This window comes from Oryx dammah, unplaced genomic scaffold (genome assembly GCF_014754425.2).
Source record: "Oryx dammah isolate SB20612 unplaced genomic scaffold, SCBI_Odam_1.1 HiC_scaffold_25, whole genome shotgun sequence".
Lineage (NCBI taxonomy): Eukaryota > Metazoa > Chordata > Mammalia > Artiodactyla > Bovidae > Oryx > Oryx dammah.
In genome coordinates, this window is record NW_024070209.1 from 98,081,648 (window position 1) to 98,107,513 (window position 25,866).

At 50.0% G+C, this 25,866-nt stretch overlaps 1 protein-coding gene across 3 annotated transcripts in view; it reads right to left on the reverse strand.

Moving 5' to 3' along the window:
- ZER1 (zyg-11 related cell cycle regulator) overlaps positions 1–17,709 on the reverse strand; it is a 29,680-nt gene extending 11,971 nt beyond the window's left edge. Inside the window, exons 1-8 of one of the 3 annotated variants that reach the window (XM_040225307.1) lie at positions 17,584–17,709; positions 6,275–6,526; positions 4,834–4,984; positions 3,994–4,430; positions 3,557–3,733; positions 2,185–2,299; positions 1,894–2,040; positions 1,377–1,550 (exon numbers count right to left, since the gene is read on the reverse strand). In XM_040225307.1, coding sequence (XP_040081241.1) covers positions 1,377–1,550; positions 1,894–2,040; positions 2,185–2,299; positions 3,557–3,733; positions 3,994–4,430; positions 4,834–4,984; positions 6,275–6,432 — 1,359 coding nt within the window. In that variant the 5' untranslated portion in view covers positions 6,433–6,526; positions 17,584–17,709. Of the gene's footprint in view, positions 1–1,376; positions 1,551–1,893; positions 2,041–2,184; positions 2,300–3,556; positions 3,734–3,993; positions 4,431–4,833; positions 4,985–6,274; positions 6,527–17,252; positions 17,457–17,583 lie in introns of those variants that run through there. The other 2 variants (XM_040225309.1, XM_040225308.1) reach the window with 2 other exon arrangements.
- Positions 17,710–25,866: the final 8,157 nt, after the last annotated feature.

A 25,866-nucleotide genomic window follows, 5' to 3' on the forward strand; every position in this document is an offset into this window, starting at 1 on the left:
ACAACTCTTTTACCTGATGATAAAATCTATCTCAACAAAACAAAAAGTTGCTCTCAAGTCTGGAGTTGGGAGTCAGTGGGAAAGGGGGCCTCCTCACTCCTGCAGAGGCTGCGTCCCCACCAGAGCCTTTCTGGAGGACGATGCAAGAATATATACCAAATGCTTTAAAAACACACAGACCCACTGCTCCAGCAGTTCTCCTTTTAGACAAGTCTCATAACAAGCGTGGCTTAGATGTACTCAGCAAAGCCTAATTTGAAAGTGCAAAACATGGGGACTTCCCTGGTAGTCCAGTGGGTAAGATTCTGAGTTCCCAATGCAGGGGACCCAGGTTCAATCCCTGGTCAGTGAACTAAATCCCACATACCGCAAATAAGATCCTGCTTAATCACAACTAAGAGCTGGCACATTTGAATTTAAAAAAAAAAAAAAAAAGAAATAGCAAAACGTTAACAGCAACCTAAAATGTTCAACCGTGGGGCTGACTCAGTCAGTGCAGCCCACATACTCAGGGGAGCCCCTCCAACTACTCTGTGGCGATGGGGCTTGGCCATGGCCTCCAAGTCCCCAGCAGAGTCAGCCCCAGGGCAGCCTCTCCCTGGGGGAGGCGCTGCACACGGTCCTGACATCAACAATTAGGAAGCTGAACTGTTAAAACCAGCTGCCCCGGGGGAGGAGCGCTAGGATTGGCACTTTCACTTTCTAGTTAGTCTTAGACATTTTCTGTTACTTAAATGTGTTTTAGAAGCATTAGGGAGCTCACTTTCTGTCATCAGAAAAGAAACATGACTTTTCAAATTTTGTTGTAAAGCGTTTGTTGATATGGGAGATATTCACATTCACAAGATGCTGTTGAAATGAAAACCCATGTTATAGGACACACAGGATGGTCCTGTTTACTCAATAATTATGCATAGACTAAAAGCCAGAAGGATGTTAACAGTGGCTATCTCTGTGTGCCAAAATTATGGCTTTTTTTTCTCTCCTTTATACCCATAATTGTAATTTTTCTCCAGTAAAAACTTGATTACTTTTATAACAAAAGCAGCTATTGAAAAAAAAAAATAAAAATCACCCACACCAGCAGAGCATTACTGGGAAGAAGGGCTAAGGAACAAGCAGGAGCAAAGGCCCGGGGCCCCTGGGGGAGAGCGTGGTGGGAGACAGACTCGGGTGGGGTCAGGTCAGGGGGCCCTGAATGCCCGGTCCCAGAGACTGGGAGTGATGCCCCAGGAAAGGGAGGGTTGGCAGAGGGGCGGGACAGAGCCAGGAGAGAAAGGGGTGAGCAAGCAGGGCACCCGCGGGGATTGGCGAGCCTGCTGGCAAGGCTGGGACACAGGGAGAGGGGCCAGAGCAGGCAGCGGGCAGGGGCTCACCGTCACCTCCTGGTAGGATTCCATGCCATTCAGCACCACCTGGATGACCTGCCGGCGCAGCTTGACGCTCTGCTCTGAGCGGTACTCGGAATTGGTCAGGTAGAAAAGGGCGGCGCTGCCGGTCACCTGGATGTTCTTGTCATACTTGTGGCACTTGAGGGCCGTGATGACCAGCTGTACCAAGACAGGGCATGGGCTGGGGGTTGGCCAGGCCTGCTGCAGGTGTGCAGGGACAGGCCTGGGGCGGGGTGCGGGGGCTTGGACAGGTCCTCTGGGGCAGGGCTCAGCCTGATCTTGCTCCCTGAGGGCAGAAGTTGGGGTTGGGGGGCAGAAACGGGGGTCGGCCATGGTCCTGGGACAGGGTCAGTGCTGGGCCAAGGGAGGCACTGAGAGACGGGGTTGGGGTTCGGGGGGTGGGATGGCCAGTGTCCTGGGAAGGAGGAGGGGGATGGTTGAGGAGGGAATGGGGGAGAATGAACTGGAGACCCTCGGAGGCCCCTCCAGGGTTGGTGCTGACCTTCAGGGCCCGCAGAAGTTGGTTGCAGCGTTCGATGCGTGCGATGTCAAAAAGCAGGTTGATGGCCCGTGAGGTGATCTCTGGCCGGTGCTCCGTGTAGGCCTCGATGGCGTTCAGCACCTGCTCCTCGTTTTTGTCACCACTCACCTGGAGATGGAGCATGCTCAGAACATCCCGGAAATGGCCGAAGGGTGGGATGCCTGATCCCAATTCCGTCTCTAACCCCAGGGCAGACACCCCCTCCCTTGTCCTGGGGCATCCTGGCCCTCCCCTCCCCGTGCCCCCTCTCACTTTGTAGGCCGGAATGTGCGTCAGGCGGCACAGGGAGGTCTCGAAGAGCCCGAGGAACTGCAGTGGCCTCTTCAGGGCCCGGAAAGGCATGATGCTGCTCTTGGAAGGCTCAGTGCTGAGGAGAGAGGGTGCTGGCATCAGTGGTGTGGGGCCTGTGGCTGCCCTGGGTCCAGCACAAGGAGAGCCTCTCCCTGGGGGTGACGAAGCACATTTCCTTGGGGCCTGCTGCTAGGCCCTCCAGCCTCGTCTATTTTTCATTTCAAAGGCAGTAGGGGACTTCCCTGGTGGTCTCCTGGTTAAGATTCTGCACTTCCACTGCAGGGGGCACGGGTTTGACCCCTGGTCGGAGACTAAGATCCCACATGTCTCGTGGTATGGTCAAAAAAAAAAAGGCAGGAGACAGACACAGACCCCACGTCTTGATGGGAGGGTGACAAGGTCACATCGTAGAGAACATGTGGGATGGGAGATAACTGTTGCAGCCAATCCTGCTTGCCGTTCCAGGGAGGGCATGTCACCTTCAGGCTCCCGCAACAGCCAGGAATGTTATGCCCATCACCCAAACTCCAAACTCCACTCCAGTCCAGGCTGGGGGGAGGGCTTAAGACCAACGACAATAACGGGGGACATATGTATACATACAGTGATTCACTTTGTTGTATAGCAGAAACTAACCCAACATTTTAAAGCAATTATACTACAATAAAAAAAAAAAAACAAAACACCAGGGACTCCTCTAGTGATCCAGTGGTTAAGAATCTGCCTTGCAGTGTAGGGGAGATGGGTTTGGTCCCTGGTTGGGGAACTAAGATCCCATATGCCCAGATGCCGCAACTAAGACTCAACACAGCAGATAAGTAAATAAATATTAAAAAAAAAAAAAAGACCAAAGACAGCTAGAGGGGGCTCTGAATCAGCTCTATCACCCAACCAACCCAGGGCCCAGCCTGTCAGCGGTAACCCCTAACGAGTGGTGGGGCCGGCAGCCTTCCGTGACCACCACCACATGGCTCAGCCCGTCTGAGTGCTGCAACCTCCCAGTCACTCCCCGTGCTCGCGCCTCCAGCCTCTGCACATGCTGTTCCCTCTGCTAGAACGCTGTGGTAAATGTCTTTTGGCAAACTCAAGAGAGCTTTCGGCACAGCCTGGATGCCATGCCTCCTCCTCCTTCCTTCTGATCCTGAGCGCCACCCCAGAGCACCGTGTTGCCCTTACCACAGCCCCAGTGATGACCTGCCTGTCCCCACTAGCTCATACCCTCGTGAGAGGGCCTGATTTGTTTCTTCCTCATCAGCACGGCGCTTGGCAGAGGGGCGCCTGGTTAACGCTTGTTGGATGACACCTGCTCATGAGCAGGGCAGGTGGGGCCCACCTGGTCTGTCCTGCTTCCTCGTCTGTCCTGGAGATGCTGCAGTTCTCCAGGATCATGTGGCCAGAGATGTCCAAGGACATCAGGTTCCCCAGCTTCTGCACAAAGAGGCTCAGCACCTTGCGAGTCAGCTTGAACTTGTAGTAGCTGGAGAGGCGGTCTCGGGAGATGTCCAGGTGTCTGGAGGTTGGGGCAGAAGGGTCACGGGTCAGGTCTGGACACAGACTGGGGCTGCCTCGTAGCCTCCTGCTGCTTCAGGCCGAGGTCCCTGCTATAGCCGAGCCAGGCGCCCCGAACAGCCCTGATCCAGCCGGAGCAGGGGGCATAAAGCATGGGACTGTCTCTTCCAGCCCCATGTTCTGCCTGGCCGGAGGCTCAGGAATCTTCTGGGACTGCCGACCCCCACCTCCCCACGCCAACCCCGTGCGCTCAGAGCTCACCGCAGCTTGTGCAGCTGGACGATGACGCGGACGTGGTCGTCCGACAGGTCCATGTTGTAGAGCACGAGGGACACCAGGCTGTCTTTCCACTGGGTGAGGAAGGCTGCATCGCTCGTCTGGATGCCCGAGAGGTCCAGGGCAGCCAGCGAGTTGAGGGGCCGCAGCAGGGACTCCACGGGGACCCCGTCGATCATGCGGCCCAGGTTGAGGAAGCGCAGGCGGCTGAAGCCCTCGAAGGTAAAGTCCTTGACCAGCACCTGGCAGGTGGGGTTGACAAGGCACTCGTCTTCGCAGCCCCCGGGGTTCTCCTCCTCATAGAAGATGTTCGCACAGCCAAAGAGGCTCAGGGATACCAGGGTGTGGCTGAAGCTCCTTAGAGTCTGCAGGCTCTTGGCGGACAGCTTCTCACAGTTGGTCAGGTACAGCTCCACCAGGTCCTGGTGGCGGGTACAGCCCGTCATCACCTCTGCCCACCCCTACCCTGGCCCTGGGCCTGGCCCTGGGCCACAGGTGGGATTGGGGAGGGGTCTGCACAATAGGGGGCTTCCCTGGCGGCTCAGTGGTAATATGCCTGCAGAGCAGGAGCTGCAGGAGATGAGGGTTTGATCCCTGGATTGGGAAGATCCCCTTGAGGAGGGCCTAACTACCCACTCCAGTGTTCTTGCCTGGAGAATCCCATGGACAGAGAAGTCTGGCGGGCTACAGTCCATGTGAGGACATATGCATGCACAATAGGAAGGGTGCTGGCAGGGCCTTGGGATTCCTGCTCCGACTCCCTGCCTGCCTGTCTCGGGGCGGCCTCCCGCGGCCGTGCCCGGGGCCTGAATGACCAGGTCTCACCTGCTTGCGAATGGCCTCCAGGTCCTGGTCTTGCACCAGGTCCTCGCGGAGGTGGATGCGGGTGAGGCGGGTGCTGCGGGGGTCGGAGAAGAGGCTGAAGAAGCTCTCATGTGGTTCAAAGTTGCAGGCGGCATTGACCAGCTCCACATACCTGGGAGGGAAGGAAGCCTGGTTCAGGGGAGGCCTCTCGCCCTCCCTTCAAGGCCCAGCACAAGCCTCCCCTGCCAAGACTTCCCTGATCATCCCAGCAACAACCTCCATCTCCTCCTCCTCATAGTACCTGGTTGGATCCTGAGCACCTGACTGGTAAGTTTACGGGTGGCCCCAGGACCCAGGAGTCCAAAAGTAAACTAACTAGTGATGAAGGGCCTCTTATCACTGGCAAATCCCAAGCTCTTCCCCACTAAACTGTAGACACCTCTGTAACAAACATGCATATCTGCATTCCCTGTCTTCTTTAAGCCAGCTTCTGATTCCTTGATCAGCCCTCTTAGGACCCCATCCAACAGCAAGACTGAGCCGAGTGGTCTGGAGCTCTGAGCTGGGTACAGGGCAAGCATTCAGTAATAGTTCTGCTGAGATACCAGTGGAGGCAAGAATCCTGGACTGGTGGGAAAAGCTGTGGAGTCAAACACTCTAGAATCTAAATCCTGGATTGGATGTTCACTACCTGGGCAACTTCACACAAGTAACTGAACTTCCCCAGACCTCAGTGCCTTTACCTGTAAAATGGACACAACTCTGGTCTGCACAGTGTCTAATCTAGTGCCCAATCTACATTAGACACTCAGAACACTTTTTACGAGCTGGGCTCTTGGGTCACACATAGGTTCCCACTTTTATAGGCAACTTTCTGGGCTAACCATTTCCCTCTGGGTAACCTGGACCAAACCCCGAGAAGTCAGGCAGGCATGGATATTACTCTTCTAGGAGTCTCTACTAGTGGGGAGTCCCTTGGCGAAGTCACAGAGAGCATTTCCGAATGATCTCATCCCTGTTCAGGGGTCAAGCAGTCAGGTACTGGTGTGTAAACATGTAATACATGTTCAGGTTCACACAGAGACATGTGTGCACAGGCACACACACATACACGCATGCATGGACACACGTGCACACACACACAGGACAGCAAGTACCTCCTTCATTTACATAAGAAGTTTCTACATCCTCTTAATGCAAACCGGCAGTTTCACACTCAAACCTGCCCTGTGCACCAGCAACCCACGTGTGGGCACACACATTCCTTTACGTGCACACCCTGCCACACACATACCAACATGCGCAATGACAACTTGATGGATACAGACAGGCCAGTGCTCTCTTGCACCCATGGATAGCCACGTGCATGCACACCCCCAAGGGGGCACATGCAGGACTCCCAACCTCTCTGCACACACCCATGCCGAGGCTCGGGCCCCGCCCCAGCCCTGCGCCTGCTTACTCGTTGACGAGCCGGTCACAGATCTCGCTGGGCAGGAAGATGTCTGGATGCAGCCGCAGGGTCTCCTTGTCCAGCAGGTAGCCCAAGGTGCCGTCCAGGTTGCGCAGGCAGAAGTCGGTGCAGAGGGCCATCAGGGACTCGGGGGTGTCGGACGCCATGCTGGGAGCTGGCAGGTGGGCCACACTGGGACAGGGCCCCCCAGGGGCAACAGTGATGCCCTGATACTCACAGGATCATTGGCAGAGCTGCGGCCTGGGGAAGGGGAAGGAAGGTAAGTGAGCCACGGGCAAGGGCCAGGACCCCAGCTGCCCATTCTGGCCGCTCTCTGAGTAGTAAAGCCGAGGTGCCTGGAAGGCACATACAAATTGAGCAGTTTAGGGACTTCCCTGGTGGTTCAGTGACTGAGAATTTGTCCTCCAATGCAGGGGACACGAGTTTGATCTCTGGTCAGGGAACTAAGATCCCACAAGCTGTGGAGCAACCGATCCCGTGTGCCACATTACGGAGCCTATGCTCTAGAGGTCACAACAAGAGAGAGGCCCACACGCCAACGTGAAGACCCAACGCAGCCAAATAAATAAGCAAAAATTAAAAACAAAAACCCAAATTTAGCAGCTTAGCAGGGTCAGGGCCCGGGACTCCTGACTCCTCCCTCGCCTGCCCCCCTGCCCCACCCCGCTCTGATGCGCTACCATCTACGCATGATTTGACCTGTGCAAAGAGCAGGGGGCCTCGTCGGAGCGTCTCCGTGACTTCCCAAAGTCTGTGGGCCGAGGCCCGTGCTGGGGACCCAGCGCTTGGGTGGGGCTGACAGCACCTTTTGCTACCTGCTACACTGGGGTGTCTGTTACCGTGTCACCCACCCTGTCTAGAGCTGTCACGGTGGGGACACTCAGTGTGTGCCAGGGTTTAACAGACAGGGCATCACCGCATCTCACCGGATACGATTCGGAATGAGGGCTCCTCCCGGGGGGAAAGGAAGATACATGACCACAGAGAGGCTGTACATTAACGTGCAGCGTGGCATGATCCCGAAGCGTCAAAAATGGAAACAACTCAAATGCCCATCAACTGACGAATGGACAGATAAAAACACGGTATAACCATGTCGTGGAATCACTCAGCGGTGACGGACGAGGCGAGGCACGCACGCTGCAACCCTGCACCTTGAAAAAGACACACTAAGTCAAAGAAACCAATCCCAAAAGGCCACCTACTGTATGATTTCATTTGCATGAAACATTTGGCCAAACTGTGGGTAGATCAGCGGTTGCCTGAGGCTGGGAGGCTGGGGGGTGGTGCAGGGAAACGGGGAGTGACTGCCAAGGGCTGTGGATGTCTCCTTTGGGGTGAAGAAAAATGTTCTAAAATTGACCCTGGTGACAGTTGCACAACTCTGTGAATAGACCCAAAACCCACTGAATGGTTTACTTTAAATGGATGAACTGGATGGTATGGGAATTACAGCTCAATAAAACTGTGATTAAAAAAGCAAGGTAGCGTCAGAGAAACTCAAATGGTATATGATATCACTTACATGTGGAATTTAAAAAACAGAATGAACTAGTGAATATAACAAAAGAGAATCAGACTTACAGACGTAGAAAACACACTAGAGGTTACCAGTGGCGAGAGGGAAGGGGAAGGACGAGATGGGGTTAGGCGTGTAAGAACCACAAACTATCAGGTGTAAGATAAATCGTGTACAAGGATATGTTGTTCCAGCGTAGGGAATATAGGCCAATGTTTCACAGTAACTCTAAATGGAGCGTAACCTTTAAAAACTGTGAATGAGTATGTTATACACCTGAACATACAACAGTGTACATTAACTATACCTCAATTTTAAAAAAAAGTGGGGACGTCCCTGGAGGTCCAGTGGTTCGGACTCCATGCCTTCACTGCTAAGGGCCCAGGGTTCAACCCCTGGTCAGGGAACTAAGATCCCACAAGCTGTGTAGTGTGGCAAAAAAATAAATGAAATAAAATAAAAATGAGGCATAGTTAGGGAGTTTGGGATGGACATGTACACACTGTTATATTTAAGATGGATAATCAACAAGGACCTACTGCATAGCACAGGGAACTCTGCTCAATGTTATGTGGCAGCTTGGATGGGAGGGGAGTTTGGGAGACAATGGTACGTGTATATGTACGGCTGAGTCCCTTTGCTATCCACCTGAAATTATCACAACATTGTTAACTGGCTATAGTCCAAAATAAAATAAAAAGTTTAATAAAAAAAAAATTGGAACAAAGTCTCCGAGAATCTTCATCATCTTGAGGTCGGTAAAGTTTTCTTAAAAGGACTCATAAGATAAAAATGATAAACTGATGTGCACTGAAGTGAAGAACCTTCATTCGTTCATACACAAAAATTAATTTGAGATGGACCAGAGACCTGTATGTGAAAAGTAAAACAAGCAGACTTCTAGAAGAAAACATAGAAGTATATCTTTATGATTTTAGAGTAGGTCACACACAAAACAAGGTCACACACACAAAAAACCCATAAAGAGAAACTGACAAATTGGACTGCCTCAAAATTAAGACTCTTTTCATCCAAAGGTACCATTAAGAGAGAGAAAAGACAATTCACAAGCTAGAAGATGTTTCCAATAATATATCCAACAAAAAACTTGTATTCAGAATATATAAAAACTTCTGCAGATCAGGACACAGAATCCAATTAAAAAAACAGGCAAAGGACTTGGACGGGCATTTCATAAAGGATAAGGAAACAAACAGTAAACATAAGGAATAGGAAAACCACAATGAGATGCCATTTTGCAGCCATCAGAACAGCTCCATTGGAAACAGCAAAACAGGCAACACCGAGCCTGAGTGAAGCTATGGAACAAGAGGAGGCCACCCACACTGCTGGTGGGCGTTGTGAATTGCTGTGAACTGCGAGTGTAACTAGAATACTGTGAGACGCTATTACAGCTGAACACGCACACACGTTCAGTGCTCAGCAGCTCCACTCCCAGGTATACAGCCACCAGCAAGGCATGGACATGTTCATGGAGAGACAGTCAGAATGTCTACAGCAGCACTATTCCTAACAGGACAGAAGCTGAATGTCCAGACACGAGAATGAAGATTACGGTCGACTCACCAATGGAACGCTACACAGCAATGAGAACGCACCACCTCTCAACAGCCCGGATGAGCCTCACAATGCTGAGCGAAAGGAGCCAGACGCAGAAGACTGTATACTCATTCGCTGAGTGAATCCACTTATGTTTTACTTCCTTATGTTGAAAAACAAGATAATCTGGGAATTAACTCCCTGGTGGTCCAGTGGTTAGGACCCCACACGTCCACTGCAGGGGCACGGGTTCCATCCCTGTTTGGGGAACTAAGGTCCTGCATGCCATGTGACATGGCCAAAAGAAAAAAAAAATGTTTTTTAAAGGAGGAAAATCTAAACTGTGGTAGCCGAAGTCAGGACTGTGGTTATTTGAGGGGTTTGGCTGGCTGCTGAGAAGCTTCTATCCCTTATGTGAGGGCTGGGCATACAGGTATGTGCACTTTGTCAATATTCAGAGAGCTGTCTATTACGACATGTGCACTTCTAAAAATGTATATTGCAATTCAACAAAAAAGAAAATGGCCTGGACATCAAAGAGGTCCACATTTAAAAGGGATTCGGGATCTGGGTAAGTGATAGTCCAACTGACTATGCATCTTCAGCTACCATAAGTGGCTAAGAGAGAATAGAAACTGAACCTTCAACTCCAAGTGAACAAGACAGGAAACAATCAACCATTTATAGACCCAAGGACAGTCAGGAATTAGTCCCAAACCATTTTCCTATGACAGTCTACATCAGAAAGGGGGAGAAAGGAACTTCCCTGGTGGGCCAATGCCTAGGACTCTGACATCCCAATGCAGGGGGCCCTGGTTCAATCCCTGGCCAAGGAACTAGATCCCATATGACGCAACTAAAAATCCTACATGCTGCAAGGAAGATGGAAGATTTTGTGTGTCGCAACTAAGACTCAGAGTAGCCAAATAAACAAAGATCAAAAAGAAGGAGGAGTGGGGGAATAAGCAAAATATATCTATGGTGTTAGAAGTCAGGGTGGTGATTACCTTTGCGGGAGGCAGTAATCGGAAAGCAGCAGGGGTCTCTGGGTGGGCTGGGCTAGGTGTGTATACTTGCGGAAATTCAGACTGTCTGCTCAGGCTCTGTGTGCCTGTCCTAGTCTATAGCACCCTTCAATAGTTTTTTGCTACTTTTTTCAAGTGAAGGCTCTGTGGTTAGACAGAGCCGTTTCAATTCAGTTCCACAGTTCACTTGTAAATTATTCAACCTTGCTGGTCCTCAGTTTCCTCATCTGGAAAATCGGGACAACAATCCCCACTTCACAAGATTGTTGGGAAAAACACCTCATCTCAGGCGTGACACAACTCAGTGAACACCAAGTAGTTATGACCCCACCTTACAGAAGAGAGACTCAGGCTCAGAGAGGGGCTGTCCAAACTGGGACAGGAGCCTAGTCTTTTGGACAGCTCTGCAGGAGGTGAGGCCCTGGCAGCACCCCTGGCTTCTTGGAGCCTCTGCACCCACATTTGAGGCTTCTAGGCTGCTTGGGAAACCGAGTGGGTGGCCACAGAGCTCTGTGCCCTTTGGAATGGCCAGTTCTAAGTTCTGGCACCACTGGGGACTGTGCTCTAAGAGCTCTGGAGCCAGGCCAACCCAGCTTCCAGTCTCAGCCCCACTGATTGAGGGCTGGTGAACTGGGGCAAGTGTCTTCACTTCTCTGTGCCTTGGTTTCTTCTCTATAACAGAGAACACCATGTACAGATAACACGGAACAATATAGAAAGGGCTTAGCATGGTACCTAGCACATAGTAACTGCTCACTAAAAGCTTTCACATCACCATCACCGTCATCATCCCTTTCTCCTGCCTCAGCTGCCCTGGTCCCTATGCAGGGTCTGCACCCCAGTTCCAGGCCCCAGCTCCTCAGGCCTGGGTCTCCTGCCCCCAGGCTCACTGTGCCAGCTGTGCCACCAGTACCGTGACACCCTCGAGGAAAAGCACAGTAAACAGGCAGCCTGGGCCCTGCCTTCCCTTGCTTGCGCTCACTCTCAGATCTTCAAGAGGGCAGCAGCCTCTTGCCCAGGAAGCTGGGCCCAGCGTGCGCACTGCTGGCAGGGCCACGCGTCCTGCTGGAAACTGCCGAGTTCATCTCTTCAAGCAGTCACTCAAGGCCTCCAGAAGTGGAATCAGCTCTGCAGCCTGCTCGTGGCCTTCACCTCCCTACTCTAGCCACACTGGCCTCCTTCAATGGCCTCCTGGCAATGGGCCAGAGGCACAGGGTCACCTTCAGACCTTCGGTCATCCACTTTCTCCCCTAAACCCCGTTCCCAACCCCCAAAACACATTCCTGCCCCTCCTCCAGGAAGCATCTACCAACTGCTCCAGCCCACGCTACCTTTGAACTCCTTACTCAGCTGATGTCTCCATACCCTCACGCCTTAGTGTTGCTTCCTCCGGGAAGCCTTCACTGACCTGCCCAGGGTTCTCATGCTGGCTGCCCCCATGGGCCCTACCACAGTTAACATTTTGAACTGATGCTGGTTTAACGATCCAGCTTCCATGCCAGCCAGCCAGCTGCATGAGGGCAGGAACCAGGCTGTCTCTTCCGGCCCCATCCCTGTACTTGGCCCAGGGTTACTGTCTATGGAGCACTGTGGGCCTGAGGGTGAGCGAAATCAGACAGGTCTTGGTCCTCGGGGAGCACATTGGTTCTGGAGGGAGACAGACACCCCCACCTAAGAAGCACACAAACACATGCCATTGGGCCCCATGCTCTGAAGGAGAGGGTGGTCCCCAGGGCTCTGGGTGCCCGAGCCCCAGGGGACTGCCCTGGGCTGGGGAGTCAGGGCAGGCGTCCTTGGAAGTGACATTTCAGCAGCAGCGACCCAAAAGATGAGTCATAGTTCACTCCGGTGGCAGGGAGAGAAGGGAAAGGCATTCCAGGAAGAAGGATAAGATGCTCCCAGACTGAAAGGGCAGAGGGTGTGGGGCCCTGGCACCACAGGCTCGATTCCACGACTCCGGGCCGAACAAAGGCCGCAAGCCCCATGTGGGCACGGCACAGGTGTTGTAGGGTTTCAGCACAAGCGGGGAACCTGGGGGGCAAGGCATGCTCTCGGATGCTCCCCGCCCACTGTGCCCGGGACAGTGCCAGCACCCAGGGGGCAGAGCAGAACCCTCCCCACTCTGAACCAGAGAGCTGCAGGGGGTTTGCCCTTTCCGCAGGACAAGCCCAGTCACCCAGGTAGCCGCTCGGCCCTAACCTTGCTCCTCAGCTGGAAGAAACACCAGTTTATCAGCCGCCAAGATGAACCAAGTGCCTTCAAAAGATAACTGGCCAGATGGCACGGATCTGGCAACCAGCTTTTGGCAGTGCCAGCCCTGCTGCTGGGGGCGGGGATGAGCTGGAGGAAGAACGGGCCATCCATCTCAGCACAGAGGCTGAGACACCTGGGGGGTCCCCCCTACTTGTACCCCTTTCGGCCAGAGGTGGGCATCTCTACCCCCCCACGACTAGCCCCTCGGGCTCTGTATTCTGGCCCGCCTGGCCATTTGGGATTCTGGCAACTGGAGATGGAGAGAACTCTGATTATAACAGAACAAGCACACAGCAAGGAGAACCCTGCGTCTTCCTCCATCCCATCTCTTGCCTGCATCTGACAGGAGCTGACACCCTGGGGTTGGGGGGCAGTGGGGAATGAACAGTAACAGCTGCCTCCAGGTCGGCTGCTTCCAGTCTAAGCTCTGCACGGCTTTATTTCATGTAGTTTCTAACTTAACCAACAAACGACATTCTCTAGGATCCTGTGCTTGTGGCTAATTCATCGCTTGTATAATAATTTGTCTATAATAATTTGACTCCTCCCCCAGCCCGGGCTGGGCCGCAAGGATTCAGGAGGAGACGAATCCTCTCTGCTTCCACCCTCCTGGATCCTCCGGGCCTGGCCTGTGCCTGGCACATAACAGAATAAAGGTTTGCTTCTGCCCCAGTTGCCACATTAAAACACCCTGAGGTAGAGATTGTTACTCTGTATTCCGATGAAGACACTGAGGCTTGTCTAAAGTCACACAACTAGCAAGAGTGGGGTGCAATCCAAACCTAAACCAAACCCATGCTTCTCACCAAGCCATCCTATCTCCTGTCCATCCAATGGAAGGGGAAGGGAATCTGGGATCCAGAGGAGGGCACATGGGACCCTGCCAGTGTCCTGACACCCAGCCGACAGAGGCTGGGGGAGCCAGAAGCTCTAAGCGGTGCCCACCGTGTGAAATATTAACCCAGGAGCTACAGGGAAAACCCAAACAAATATCCTATTTACAGAGGTTGGAAGCTTTCCAGGAGGGAGCAGATCACAGGCCAGATAGAGGGGGTGGGAGGCTGCTGTGGAGGGGGTCAGGGCAGGTGCTGGGGGCAGGGGTTGCAGGCGAGGATCTGAGGGCATCCCAGAGACTAATCTCCAGGCTGGGTGACATTAGGAAGATGTGGAAATGGAAAGCGCATCACCCCTCACTGCTGTACAAAGAGGCAGAGTGGCTTCAGGGACATGGGGGGCACTAGCTGCAATCAAACGGTGATCAGTCATACTGAGCACCGTATTCCGAGGACCCTGCTAAGTACTCCACACGTGTTAACTCATTTAATTCTCCCAACAACCACATCAGGCAGGAGTTATAATCAACCACTCACAGATGAGGCAGCTGAGACTCAGTGGTGAACTGGCCACAGACTATGTATACATACACAAATTCATGTGTACATATCAGTTATGCATACGCGTATTCATTACTCTGAGACCCAGAATTTTGTGCTTTCCATGCGTGTGTTCATTGAAGCCACAAATAACCTACAGGGACCTATGATTTTGTTTTCCAGATGAAGAAACTATGGCTCAAAGATGTGTGATGATGTGCCCAAGTCCCCCAGGAGGAGCTCGGCTCTCTCCATCATTATGCTGTGGGCAGGAACCGTTTCTGCAAGCCTCAGCTCCCCCTTCTGTAGCATGAGCCTTCGCCTCCTTACAACCTGGACTGTCCTTGGGCACTGAGCATAGATGATCAGGCATCACTGGTAACTATCCTACAGACATATTATTTTTTGACCACAGGACTAGAAGCTTCCTAAAGAAGGGACCCAGTGTAACTCATGGGGTCTCCATGACACAGTAACCACGTGACTGGTTGGTTGTGGGTGAAGGAGCCTCAGCTCCATGAGGTCCCCAGGCAATGTTCGCCAGCCTTAATATTCATCAGGGTCCTTATCTGTCCACGAGTTGCCAACAGCACCTACCACATGGGTTTGCTGAGGAGACGTGATGAAATAATGGCAAGAAGGTGGTAACCAATAATTATGGAGGGATTTCCCAAGTATAATGCTTGGAGAGATCGTTATGCCCACTTCTGAAGCTGGAAAAATTAGCGTCAGTGATTGAACCAGTCACAGGATATTGGTCTCAAAGTAAATGCTCCAACAGGGGTCTCTGAACTTGCATTTCAAGAGTCAAGAGCAGCTGAGGTACTGAAGTCCTCTGCCCCAAAGTGAAGCCTGCAGAATCGTGGTGGTGCTAATGACAAGAGCTGTTCTTACCTCTGCAGGGGACCTTAGAGTGCACCAGGTGAAGGTTGCTCGGTCGTGTCATAATCCTTTGCGAGCCCATGAACTACACAGTCCATGAGATTCTCCAGGCCGGAAGACTGGAGTGAGTAGCTGTTCCCTCCTCTAGGGGATCTTCCCAACCCAGGGACTGAACCCAGGTCTCCCGCATTGCAGGCGGACTCTTTAACAGCCAAGCCACAAGGGAAGCCCGTTGGAGTGCGCTGAATTCTTTTAAAACCTGTGTCTCGTTTCTTTCTCCCAACAGCATAGAGCTAGAATAGACACAGGAAAATGGAGGCCCAGGCAGGGGATAGAACTTGTCCAAGTTTATGCAGTGAACCAGCTGCAGAGCTGGCCTTGACCCCAGCTCCCTAGATGACTGGTCCAAGGTTCTACCCACAGCAACTGGCTCCAGCACCCCAGCTCTCAGAGTCAGCGTGCTATGACTTTTCATTTTCAAATCCTCTGGCCCAGCTGCCCTGCTCAGCTTATGAACCCAAGCTTGTTGACATACTCCAGGCTTGGGGGTTGAGGAGAGAGAGCAACCACTACTGTTCCACACCTTATCAGGCAGGCTGCAAACATCTCAGCCTCTGCTGGGCACATCTAGGATCAACAGTCTCCATTAGCCACACACACCCCAACCACATGCCAAAATACACTGCTCCCTGCGACCCGTCTCCACGTCATATCTATTTCGACACCGTCATTTGGCCTATATTACATGGAAAAATGGGGACTTGCTGGGCCCTTAAAAAAAAAAAAGAGCCCCCAAACCTCCCACTGGCATCAGAAAAGCCAGGATCCAGCTACTATGACAGTGATGTGCAACCACTGTTCCCACTAAGGGGTTACAACAAGTTTCCACTTTGTCTCCCTCACTGTTCTCCAGAATTCTACAAGTTCAGAGAGGCAACCAAAAGCTAGTGACATCATTAGCTGGTGATAAAAAGAAAGGCTTTGAGACAGACACATGCCAACATTTCCTCACCATCGTCATTGCCATCAGCATACCTGCAAGACTTACTGAGGACTTAATATGCACCAAATAATGCACCAAGCACTTTAGGACGTGACCTCTCGTTCAGCCCAACAATCCTATGCTATCGATGAGGACAGAGAGGTGGGAAAAGGTCCTTTGTCCAGTTCTTATAACCAGCAAGCAAGTGCTATGACCAGATTTAACTACAGTGCTCTATTTCCATCCTTTTTAAAATTTATTCCATCAATGGTCATTGCCAAGATGGGGAAAGAGTATTTACAACACCAGGCAGAGGACAACGGCCATTTGTCACCTAGAACAAATCTGTATTTTCTCTGACCACCAGACACTTCAAATTAGTGCAGTTCTGAAAGGTGTCCCATTAGACATCTAATGACCCTCCATCACATGAACAGTCCCTGACACCCTCCCCACCAATGTCTCATCCATACTCTTCCCCTCCTTCACTCTGCTCCAGCCCTACTGTCCTCCTGCTGTCATAAAACCATCAGATTTTCCACCTCAGGACCTTTGCACTTGCCCCCTCCCTCCCTTATATCTCTGCTCAGACATCACCTTATTAGAGCCCTTCTCTGGATCACCCTCTATAAAAAGGGCAAACCCAGTATCTGACCCTTTCCATGGCCCTTCCTGCTCTATTTTTGTCCACCCTACATATATTTTTCTCCATCTTATATAACTTTCTGATTTGCTGAATGAACGAGTAAACTGGAACAGAGAGACTTCTTTACCAACTGACAACCACCTCCTGCTCTCAAGTACAGCCTGCTATGACCCTTTTCAAAGCTGTCCTCAATACTCATTCTAACCAGCTTGAATCCTGAAGAGAAACACTGTTTCTGAGGAAGATCACATGGGGGGAGGGGATTTTTCCATGGGGGCATCAGACATTCCCTCTGTAATTTAAAAATCAAACACCGTGCTTACTGGCACAAAGACTGGCTACCCTGGATACCTTGGGTCCCAACGCAGCCAAGTCAAGTTCCACCCACAGAGCTGTAAGCCAGCAGTCAGTTTCACTTTCAACTTACCTACCGGGCTCCCTTGGCCCTTAGGCTTACAATACTACACCATCCCTTTCCCACCCTGTTGGATTCCCACCACCCCATTCGTGTCATCCCTGAGTTTTCAAGCACTGCTTTGGGGGAACTCAAGCTCATCCAACAGGTAGGAGGGGTAGAGGCTGGTTCTTCCAGCCCTGCATCTATCCCCCATTTTGTAGGGGCCATGGACAGGGCGTCATTTTCTTTCTGGACGAAGGGTGCTCAGGTTTTTAAAGGCACGTTTCTCAGACCTGTCAGCAGGGGTAAACCAGGGAATTTTCCCACACCTCTGGCTCAGATGGACCTGTGCAAATGATTGCAGCGGCGATGGGGAGGCACCGGAGGCAGGAGGAGAAAGGGGTAGGACGCAGATCCATCCCTTGGCCCCGGGAACGAACGGGGTGTGCTTTCCTCGGCGAGGAGGCGCAGAGGATGCGGCCCGGGGCGAATCCCGAGCCAGAGCTTCTTCGGAGGCAAGGGATCTCGCCACGCTAGGGCCCGGGTCTGGAGAAGACCGGGGGTCGGCGGGGCGGAGCTTGGGAATCCCAGGGACCGGATCACTGGGCGGGATGGGGGTCGCGCCGTGGCGCGGGGAGGGGGGGACCCCGTGGCCGTTACCTTGCCCTTGGGGCTGCGGGCGGGGCGGAGGGCGCTGACTCCGGGGCTCGGCCCCACCCCCGATCCGGCTCCTACGGCTCGGAGCCTGCAGCCGCCGCCGCCTCCGCTATCAACAAACCCCAAGCGCGTCACTTCCGGGGCCGCCCCTTAGCAACAGCGAACGGGTTCCCCGGACCGGTTCCCGCGGCGAACGCGGGCGGCGGCGGCCGAAGGTTCCGGGACCCCGTGTCGCCTCATCTCCCGGACACCGGCCGGGTAAGTGGGTAGTAGAGGAGCAGAGCGGTGGTTGGTCCGTGCTCCAGTCCGTCCTCCGGGCGCTCCTCACGGGCGCTCGCGGGGCTGGGGCGCTGATGAGGGGGCGGGGCGGGAACCGGCTCGGTGACACCGGCTTCCGGCGGCGCTCTGACCTGAGGTTCCGCGGAGCCCGGGGATGGTTAAGGGCGGACTGACTCCACCTTCCTCGTCAGCACCGACGAGGCGCCTGCAGCGCCTGCCCCTCGATCCAGCGCCCTATTGGACGTCTCTCCCTGGCTTCTCCGCAGGTAGCTCACTCCCACGCGTCCAAAAGCACTCACCATCTTCTTCCCGAACGCGGCGCTACTTCTCCAGTTAGTTAATTAAGCCCTCCAGGCGCCTCGGCTATCACCTCGGGCAATGGGGAGTCGGCTTTGGCCCCTGCCGTTTTCCTCAGCTCCTTGTCCAAGTCGTCAAATCCTCTAAGGATCTCTCAAACAGTCCCTCTCCTCCTCCAGTAGGGCCAGTCTCTGTCCACCATCGTTTCGCCTCTGGATTTCTGCAACAGCCTCCTGATGGAACCCCCTGCTCCTTACCCTCATGCTCTCCATAGTTCCATAGTGAATGTTTCCAAAACTAATAAATCTGATCAGGGCACTTCCTTGCTTAATAACCCTTAACATAGACGCGGCACCCGCGTCTCTCTCTCTCCACTGTTTCCCCTTTCTTGCCACTTCCGCCCCCATCCTTTCATTTCTCCAATCCAGACAGCTTAAAGCACTTTTGGTTCCTTTAATGATCTTCTATCCCGTGTGTGTGTGTCTGTGTGTGTGTGTATGTTAGTCGCTCAGTCGTGTCCGACTCTTTGCGTCCTCATGGACTGAAGCCCTCCAGGCTCCTCTGTTCATGGGATTCTCCAGGCAAGAATACTGAAGTGGATTGCCATTCTCTTCTCCAGGGGATTTTCCCAACCCAGGGATCCAACCCAGGTCTTCTGCATTGCAGGCGGATTCTTGACCGTCTGAGCCTTTTGTTCCCTACTAATCACTTTTCTTGCTCCCATCTATATCCAACACACACCTCTTGTCCGTCTTGTCTCAGCTTAGATGCTACTTTCTTGAGGAATCCTTTCTGAGATGATACCCCTCGCAATTCTGATAACTAATTTTGTAGATGACAAGGCTGTATGTTGTCACCCTGTTTATTTAACTTAGATGCAGAGTACATCATGAGGAATGCTGGACTGGAAGAAACACAAGCTGGAATCAAGATTGCCGGGAGAAATATCAATAACCTCAGATATGCAGATGACACCACCCTTATGGCAGAAAGTGAAGAGGAACTAAAAAACCTCTTGATGAAAGTGAAAGAGAAGAGTGAAAAAGTTGGCTTAAAGCTCAACATTCAGAAAACGAAGATCATGGCATCTGGTCCTATCACTTCATGGCAAATAGATGGGGGAACAGTGGAAACAGTGTCAGACTTTATTTTTCTTGGCTCCAAAATCGCTGCAGATGGTGATTGCAGCCATGAAATTAAAAGACGCTTACTCCTTGGAAGAAAAGTTATGACCAACCTAGATCGTATATTCAAAAGCAGAGACATTACTTTGCCAGCAAAGGTCCGTCTAGTCAAGGCTATGGTTTTTTCTGTGGTCATGTATGGATGTGAGAGTCAGACTGTGAAGAAGGCTGAGCACTGAAGCATTGATGCTTTTAAACTGTGGTGTTGGAGAAGACTCTTGAGAGTCCCTTGTACTGCAAGGAGATCCAACCAGTCCATTCTGAAGGAGATCAGCTGTGGGATTTCTTTGGAAGGAATGATGCTAAAGCTGAAACTCCAGTACTTTGGCCACCTCATGCGAAGAGTTGACTCATTGGAAAAGACTCTGCTGCTAGGAGGGATTGGGGGCAGGAGGAGAAGGGGACAACAGAGGATGAGATGGCTGGATGGCATCACCAACTCGATGGACGTGAGTCTGAGTGAACTCCGGGAGTTGGTGATGGACAGGGAGGCCTGGCGTGCTGTGATTCATGGGGTCGCAAAGAGTTGGACACGACTGAGCAACTGAACTGAACTGAACTGAACTTCCTTCTGCACAGCATTTTTAGTCTATGTATAAGTATGTTTGTGCAATTTTGAATCCTTTAAAAAGTGTTTTGCTTTTGAATTATCAAACAAGATATGCTTCGGACTTCCCTGGCAGTCCATGTGTTAAGACTCCAAGCTCACAATGCAGTGGGCATGGGTTCGATCCCTGGTGGGGGAACTAAGTTCCCATATACTGTTTCTGTTCAGTTGTTCAGTCGTGTCCGCATCTTTGCAACCCCGTGAACCACAGCACACCTGGCCTACTTGTCCATAACCAACTCCCGGAGTCCACCCAAACCCATGTCCCTTGAGTCAGTGATGCCATCCAGCCATCTCATCCTCTGTTGTCCCCTTCTCATCCTGCCCCCAATCCCTCCCAGCATCAGGGTCTTTTCCAATGAGCCAACTCTTTGCATGAGGTAGCCAAAGTATTGGAGTTTCAGCTTCAGCATCAGTCTTTCCAGTGAACACCCAGGACTGATCTCCTTTAGGATGGACTGGTTGGATCTCCTTGCAGTCCAAGGGACTCTCAAGAGTCTTCTCCAACACCACAAAAACATCAATTCTTCAGTGCTCAGCTTTCTTTATAGTCCAACCCTCACATCCATACATGACCACTGTAAAAACCATAGCCTTGACTAGATGGACCTTCGTTGGCAAAGTAATGTCTCTGCTTTTTAATATGCTGTCTAGGTTGGTCATAACTTTTCTTCCAAGGAGTAAGCGTAATTTCATGGCTGCAGTCACCATCTGCAGTGATTTTGGAGCCCAGAAAATAGTCTGACACTGTTTCCCCATCTATTTGCCATGAAGGGATGGGACCGGATGCCATGATCTTCATTTTCTGAATATTGAGCTTTAAGCCAACTTTTTCACTCTCCTCTTTCACTTTCAGCAACAGGCTGTTTAGTTCTTCTTCACTTTCTGCCATAAGGGTGGTGTCATCTGCATATCTGAGGTTATTGATATTTCTCCCAGCAGTCTTGATTCCAACTTGTGCTTCTTCCAGCCCAGCATTTCTCATGATGTACTCTGCATAGAAATTAAATAAGCAGGGTGACAATGTACAGCCTTGACATACTCCTTTTCCCATTTGGAGCCAGTCTGTTGTTCCATGTCCAGTTCTAACTGTTGCTTCGTGACCTGCATACAGGTTTCTTAAGAGGCAGGTCAGGTGGTCTGGTATTCCCATCTCTTTCAGAATTTTCCACAGTTTATTGTGATCCACACAGTCAAAGGCTTTGGCATAGTCAATAAAGCAGAAATAGATGTTTTTCTGGAACTCTCTTGCTTTTTTGATGATCCAGCGGATGTTGGCAATTTGATCTCTGGTTCCTCTGCCTTTTCTAAAACCAGCTTGAACATCTGGAAGTTCACAGTTCACATATTGCTGAAGCCTGGCTTGGAGAATCTTAAGCATTACTTTACTAGTGTGTGAGATGAGTGCAATTGTGCCATAGTCTGAGCATTCTTTGGCATTGCCTTTCTTTGGGATTGGAATGAAAACTGACCTTTTCCAGTCCTGTGGCCACTGCTGAGTTTTCCAAATTTGCTCGCATATTAAGTGAAGCACTTTCACAGCGTCATCTTTCAGGATTTGAAATGGCTCAACTGGAATTCCATCACCTCCACTAGCTTTGTTCGTAGTGATGCTTTTTAAGGCCTCAATTATGTGTAAGACCTGTACACTGTAAACTACAAAACACTGCTGAGAGAAACGAAGTGAAGTCGCTCAGTCGTGTCCGACTCTTTGCTACCCCATGGACTGTAGCCTACCAGACTCCTCCGTCCATGGGATTTTCCAAGCAAGAGTACTGGAGTGGGTTGCCATTTCCTTCTCCAGGGGATCTTCCAAACCCAGGGATCCAACCCAGGTCTCCCGCATTATAGGCAGGCGCTTTACTGTCTGAGCCACCAGGGAAATCCCAGGAGAAACTAAAGACCCGAATAAATGGCTGTCGTTGTTTAGTCACTAAGGCGTGTCCCACTCTTGCAATCCCATGGGCTGTAGCCCACCAGACTCCCCTGTCCTTGGAATTCTCCAGGGAAGAATACTAGAATGGGTTGTCATTTCCTTCTCCAGGGGATCTTCCTGACCCAGGGATCGAACCCCGGTCTCCTGTATTGGCAGACGGATTCTTTACAAATGAGCCAACAGGGAAATCCAAATAAATTGAGCCATGTATTATGTTCATGGATCAGATGATTCAATAATATTAGGATATCACTTCTTTCCATATTGATCTGTAGTTTCAAAAGTCCCAACCAAAATCCCAGCAGATTTTGTTTTTGAGAAATTGACAATCAGACTCTGAAGTTCCTATACAACGCAAATTATCAAGGTCAAAAACCAGAATAACCTTTAAAAAGGAAACAGAGTTGATGTACTTAACACTACTTAACTTTAAGAATTTATAGAGCTACAGAATTATAGGGCTACAGTGTAGAGCTCTAAGGCTTACAGAAATACTTAAGTAGTGTTGTGAGGCTAAAAGGATAGACAAGGCGATCAGTGTAATGCAACAGAAAGTCCAGAAATAAGTCCTGCAAGTACATGATTGATTTTGATTCAGCTGGAAAAAAGATAACCTTTTCAACAAACGGTGCTTTGACAATTAGATATTCTTATGAAAATAAATGAACTTTGATACATATCCCACACTATTTACAAAAATTAATTATAAGTGGGTCGCAAGTGTTTTAAAATGAATCACAGATCTAAATATAGTGTCGTGGAATCCAGAGTCACAAAACAGACCTCAAAGGACACTCAGGACAGTGGAGTACAGTTTATTAGGCCAGCGGGTCCAAGGGGAATCAGTTCCCAACAAGGACCCTGATGTTTCTGAGAGGCACAGTTTTATAGCCCGGACTATGTGACTGGTTACATGTTAGCAACCATTTTGTTGCATATGATTGAGCTTTACAACAAGTAAGCGCTAGGCGAACAAACAATTACGGTTAAAGCGGGGGAACAATGATTACACATCAAGGGGGGATGTCTCCATGGTTAATCTAACAGGGGCAGCCCGACCTCAACTACAATCTCCCTTTGTCATCTGTAAGGAGGGAAGTCTCCAGGAGACCTGGTTTTCACTAGCAACGGTTTCCTCACTCTTGGGCAGGGTTCAGGCCCAGTTCACAGCTTGTTTTTAAAATGGGTGGCAGACTTCAAGTCGGAGTCTTTCCTGCTTTCTTCACACTGGCCCCAACAATAGAACCTAAAACTATAAACTGTAGGAGAAAAATATTTGTGATATCAGAGTAGGTAAAAGATTACATCAAAGATTGTTCAGGCTTTATCAAAATTAGGAACTAATGCTCTTAGAAACAAAAAAAAGCCTATAAAGGCAGGCCACAAACCACAAGAAAATATCTACAAATCACACATTTTAAAAAGACAGATGGAGACTTCCCTGGTGGTTCAGTGGTTAAGACACCACAATTTCTCTACAGGGCACATGGATTTGATTTTTGGTGGGGGAGCTAAGATCTCAAATGTCTCCAAGCACAACCAAAGAATAGGAAAAAATGTAATGAAAAATTAAAAGACATACCATGTCATACCCATTAAGATGACTATGATCATAAAAATAGAAAAGAATGTGTTGGTGAAGATGTGGAGAAATTGAAACGTGCACTTTTGGTAAAAATGTAAGTGGGTGTCGACATTATGGAAAACAGTATGGTAGTTTCTCAAAAAATTAAGAATAGGATTGCCATATGACCCAGCAGTTTACCTTTCAGGTATATACCCCAAAGCACTGAAAACAGGGTCTCGAAGAAATATTTGTGCACCCAGGTTCACCGCAGCACTATTTTCAGTAGCCCCAAAGTAGAAGCAACCCAAGTGACCACTGATGGATGAGTGGATCAACAAAACGTGAAATATTATTCAGCCTTTAGAAGGAAGGAAATTCTGAGTCATGCTGAAACATGGATGAACCTTTTGGATATTATACTAAACAAAATAAGCCAGTCACAAAAAGGATAAATACTCTTATTATCTCATTTACGTGAGGTACCTAGAGTAGTCAAATTCATAGAGACAGAAAATAGAATGGAGGTTGCTAGAGGCTGGGGGAGGAAGAATGGGGAGTTGTTTAGTGGGAGTTTCAGTTTTTCAAGGTGAAAAGAATTCTGGAGATTAGATCCACAACAATGTTGAGTATACTTAACACTACTGAATTGTACTTAAAAATGATTAAGATGGTAAATTTTATGTTACGTTCATTTTGCCACAATTAAAAATAAAATACATTCATCCAGAATATTTAAAGAGTTCCCAAAACTCAATTTCAACAAGCAATTCAGTAGGAAAAAATGGGAAAATTTTAATAGATCCAAACAGATAACTTCCCCAAAGAAGATACATAGATGGCAAACACATGAAAAGATGTTCAACAAGATTAATCTTTATTGAAATGCATATTAGAACATCAGGAAGATACCACAGGGCTTCCCTGCTGCCTTAGATGGTAAAGAATCTACCTGCAATGTGGGAGACCTGGATTCCATCCTTGGGTGGGGAAGATCCCTTGGAGAAGGGAATGGCTACCCACTCCAGTATTCCTGTCTGGAGGATTCCATGGACAGAGGAGCCTGGGGGTTTGGGGCTGGTCTACAGTCTATGGGGTAGAAAAGAGTTGGACATGACTGAGTCAGTAACACTTTCACTTCACTTTTTATGCACCTACTAGAATGTCTTAAGATAAAATAGACCCTACTACACTTAAGTGCTGGTGAGGAGATGTGTGTGTGTGTGTGTGTGCACGCATGCTTAGTCACTTAGTTGTGTCTGACTCTTTGCGACTGTAGCCCACCAGGCTCCTCTGTCCATGGGGATTCTCCAGGCAAGAATACTGGAATGCGTTGCCATGCCCTCCTCCAGAGGATTTTGCCAACCCAGGGATTGAACCCAGGTCTCCTGCACTGCAGGCGAATTGTTTACCATCTGAACCACCAGTGGTGAGGAGATGGTACAAGAGAAACTGTCACACGCTTCTGGAGTGGCTATAAAATGATACAGCCATTTTGGAAAATGGTTTAGCAGATTAAAAAAATTTTAAATTCATCCAGCCATTCCAGTCTAAGGAAAGAGAAAGTATAGGCACACAGAAAGACTTCTGCATCAGTGTTCATAGCAGCTTTCAGTGTAACAGACAAAAAATGGAAACAACCGAAATGTTCAACCCAGATGAATGGATCAACTGTGGTTGATTCATCTAGTAATGGAATCTATGGCAATGAAAAGTGCTGATACATGCTACAACATGCACGAATCTTGAAGTAATTATGCTGAGTGAAAAGAGCCAGATAAAAAAATTAAGTCTAGAAAACTCAAACTAATCTATCGTGACAGCAAGCAGATCAGTGGTTGCCTGGGCATGGAGGTGGGGAGGAAGGAGATAGAAAAGAGCAGCAGAAATCCTTTGGGGGTGATGGGTGTATTTATTATTTTAATTGTGGTTTCACATATGTCTAAGCCTATAGAAGTGTACACTTTAAATATGAGTCATTTACAGATGATCACATTCAGAAGCTGGTAAAATTGTATTAATTCCCTGGTGGTCCAGGGGTTAGGACTCCCACACTTTCAGTGAAGAGGCTCAGGTTCCGTCACTGCTCAAGGAACTGGAATTCTGCAAGCCTTGTGGTGTGGCCAAGAAAAAGAAAAAGAAAAAAGAAACCACTGAGAGAAAATTTACAATACTTCAGTATAAAAAGTTAAAAAAAATTGGGGCTTCTCTGGTGATCCAATGGTGAAGAATCTGCCTTCCAGTGCAAGGGACACTGGTTTGATCCTTGCTCCAGGAAGATTCCACATGCTGTGGAGCAACTAAGCCCGTGTGCCACAACTTCTAAGGCTGTGTTCTAGAGCCTAGGAGCCACAACGACCCAGCCCACGTGCAGTAGTGTGGTCTGTGACAAGAGAAACCGCTGCAACAAGAAGCCTGC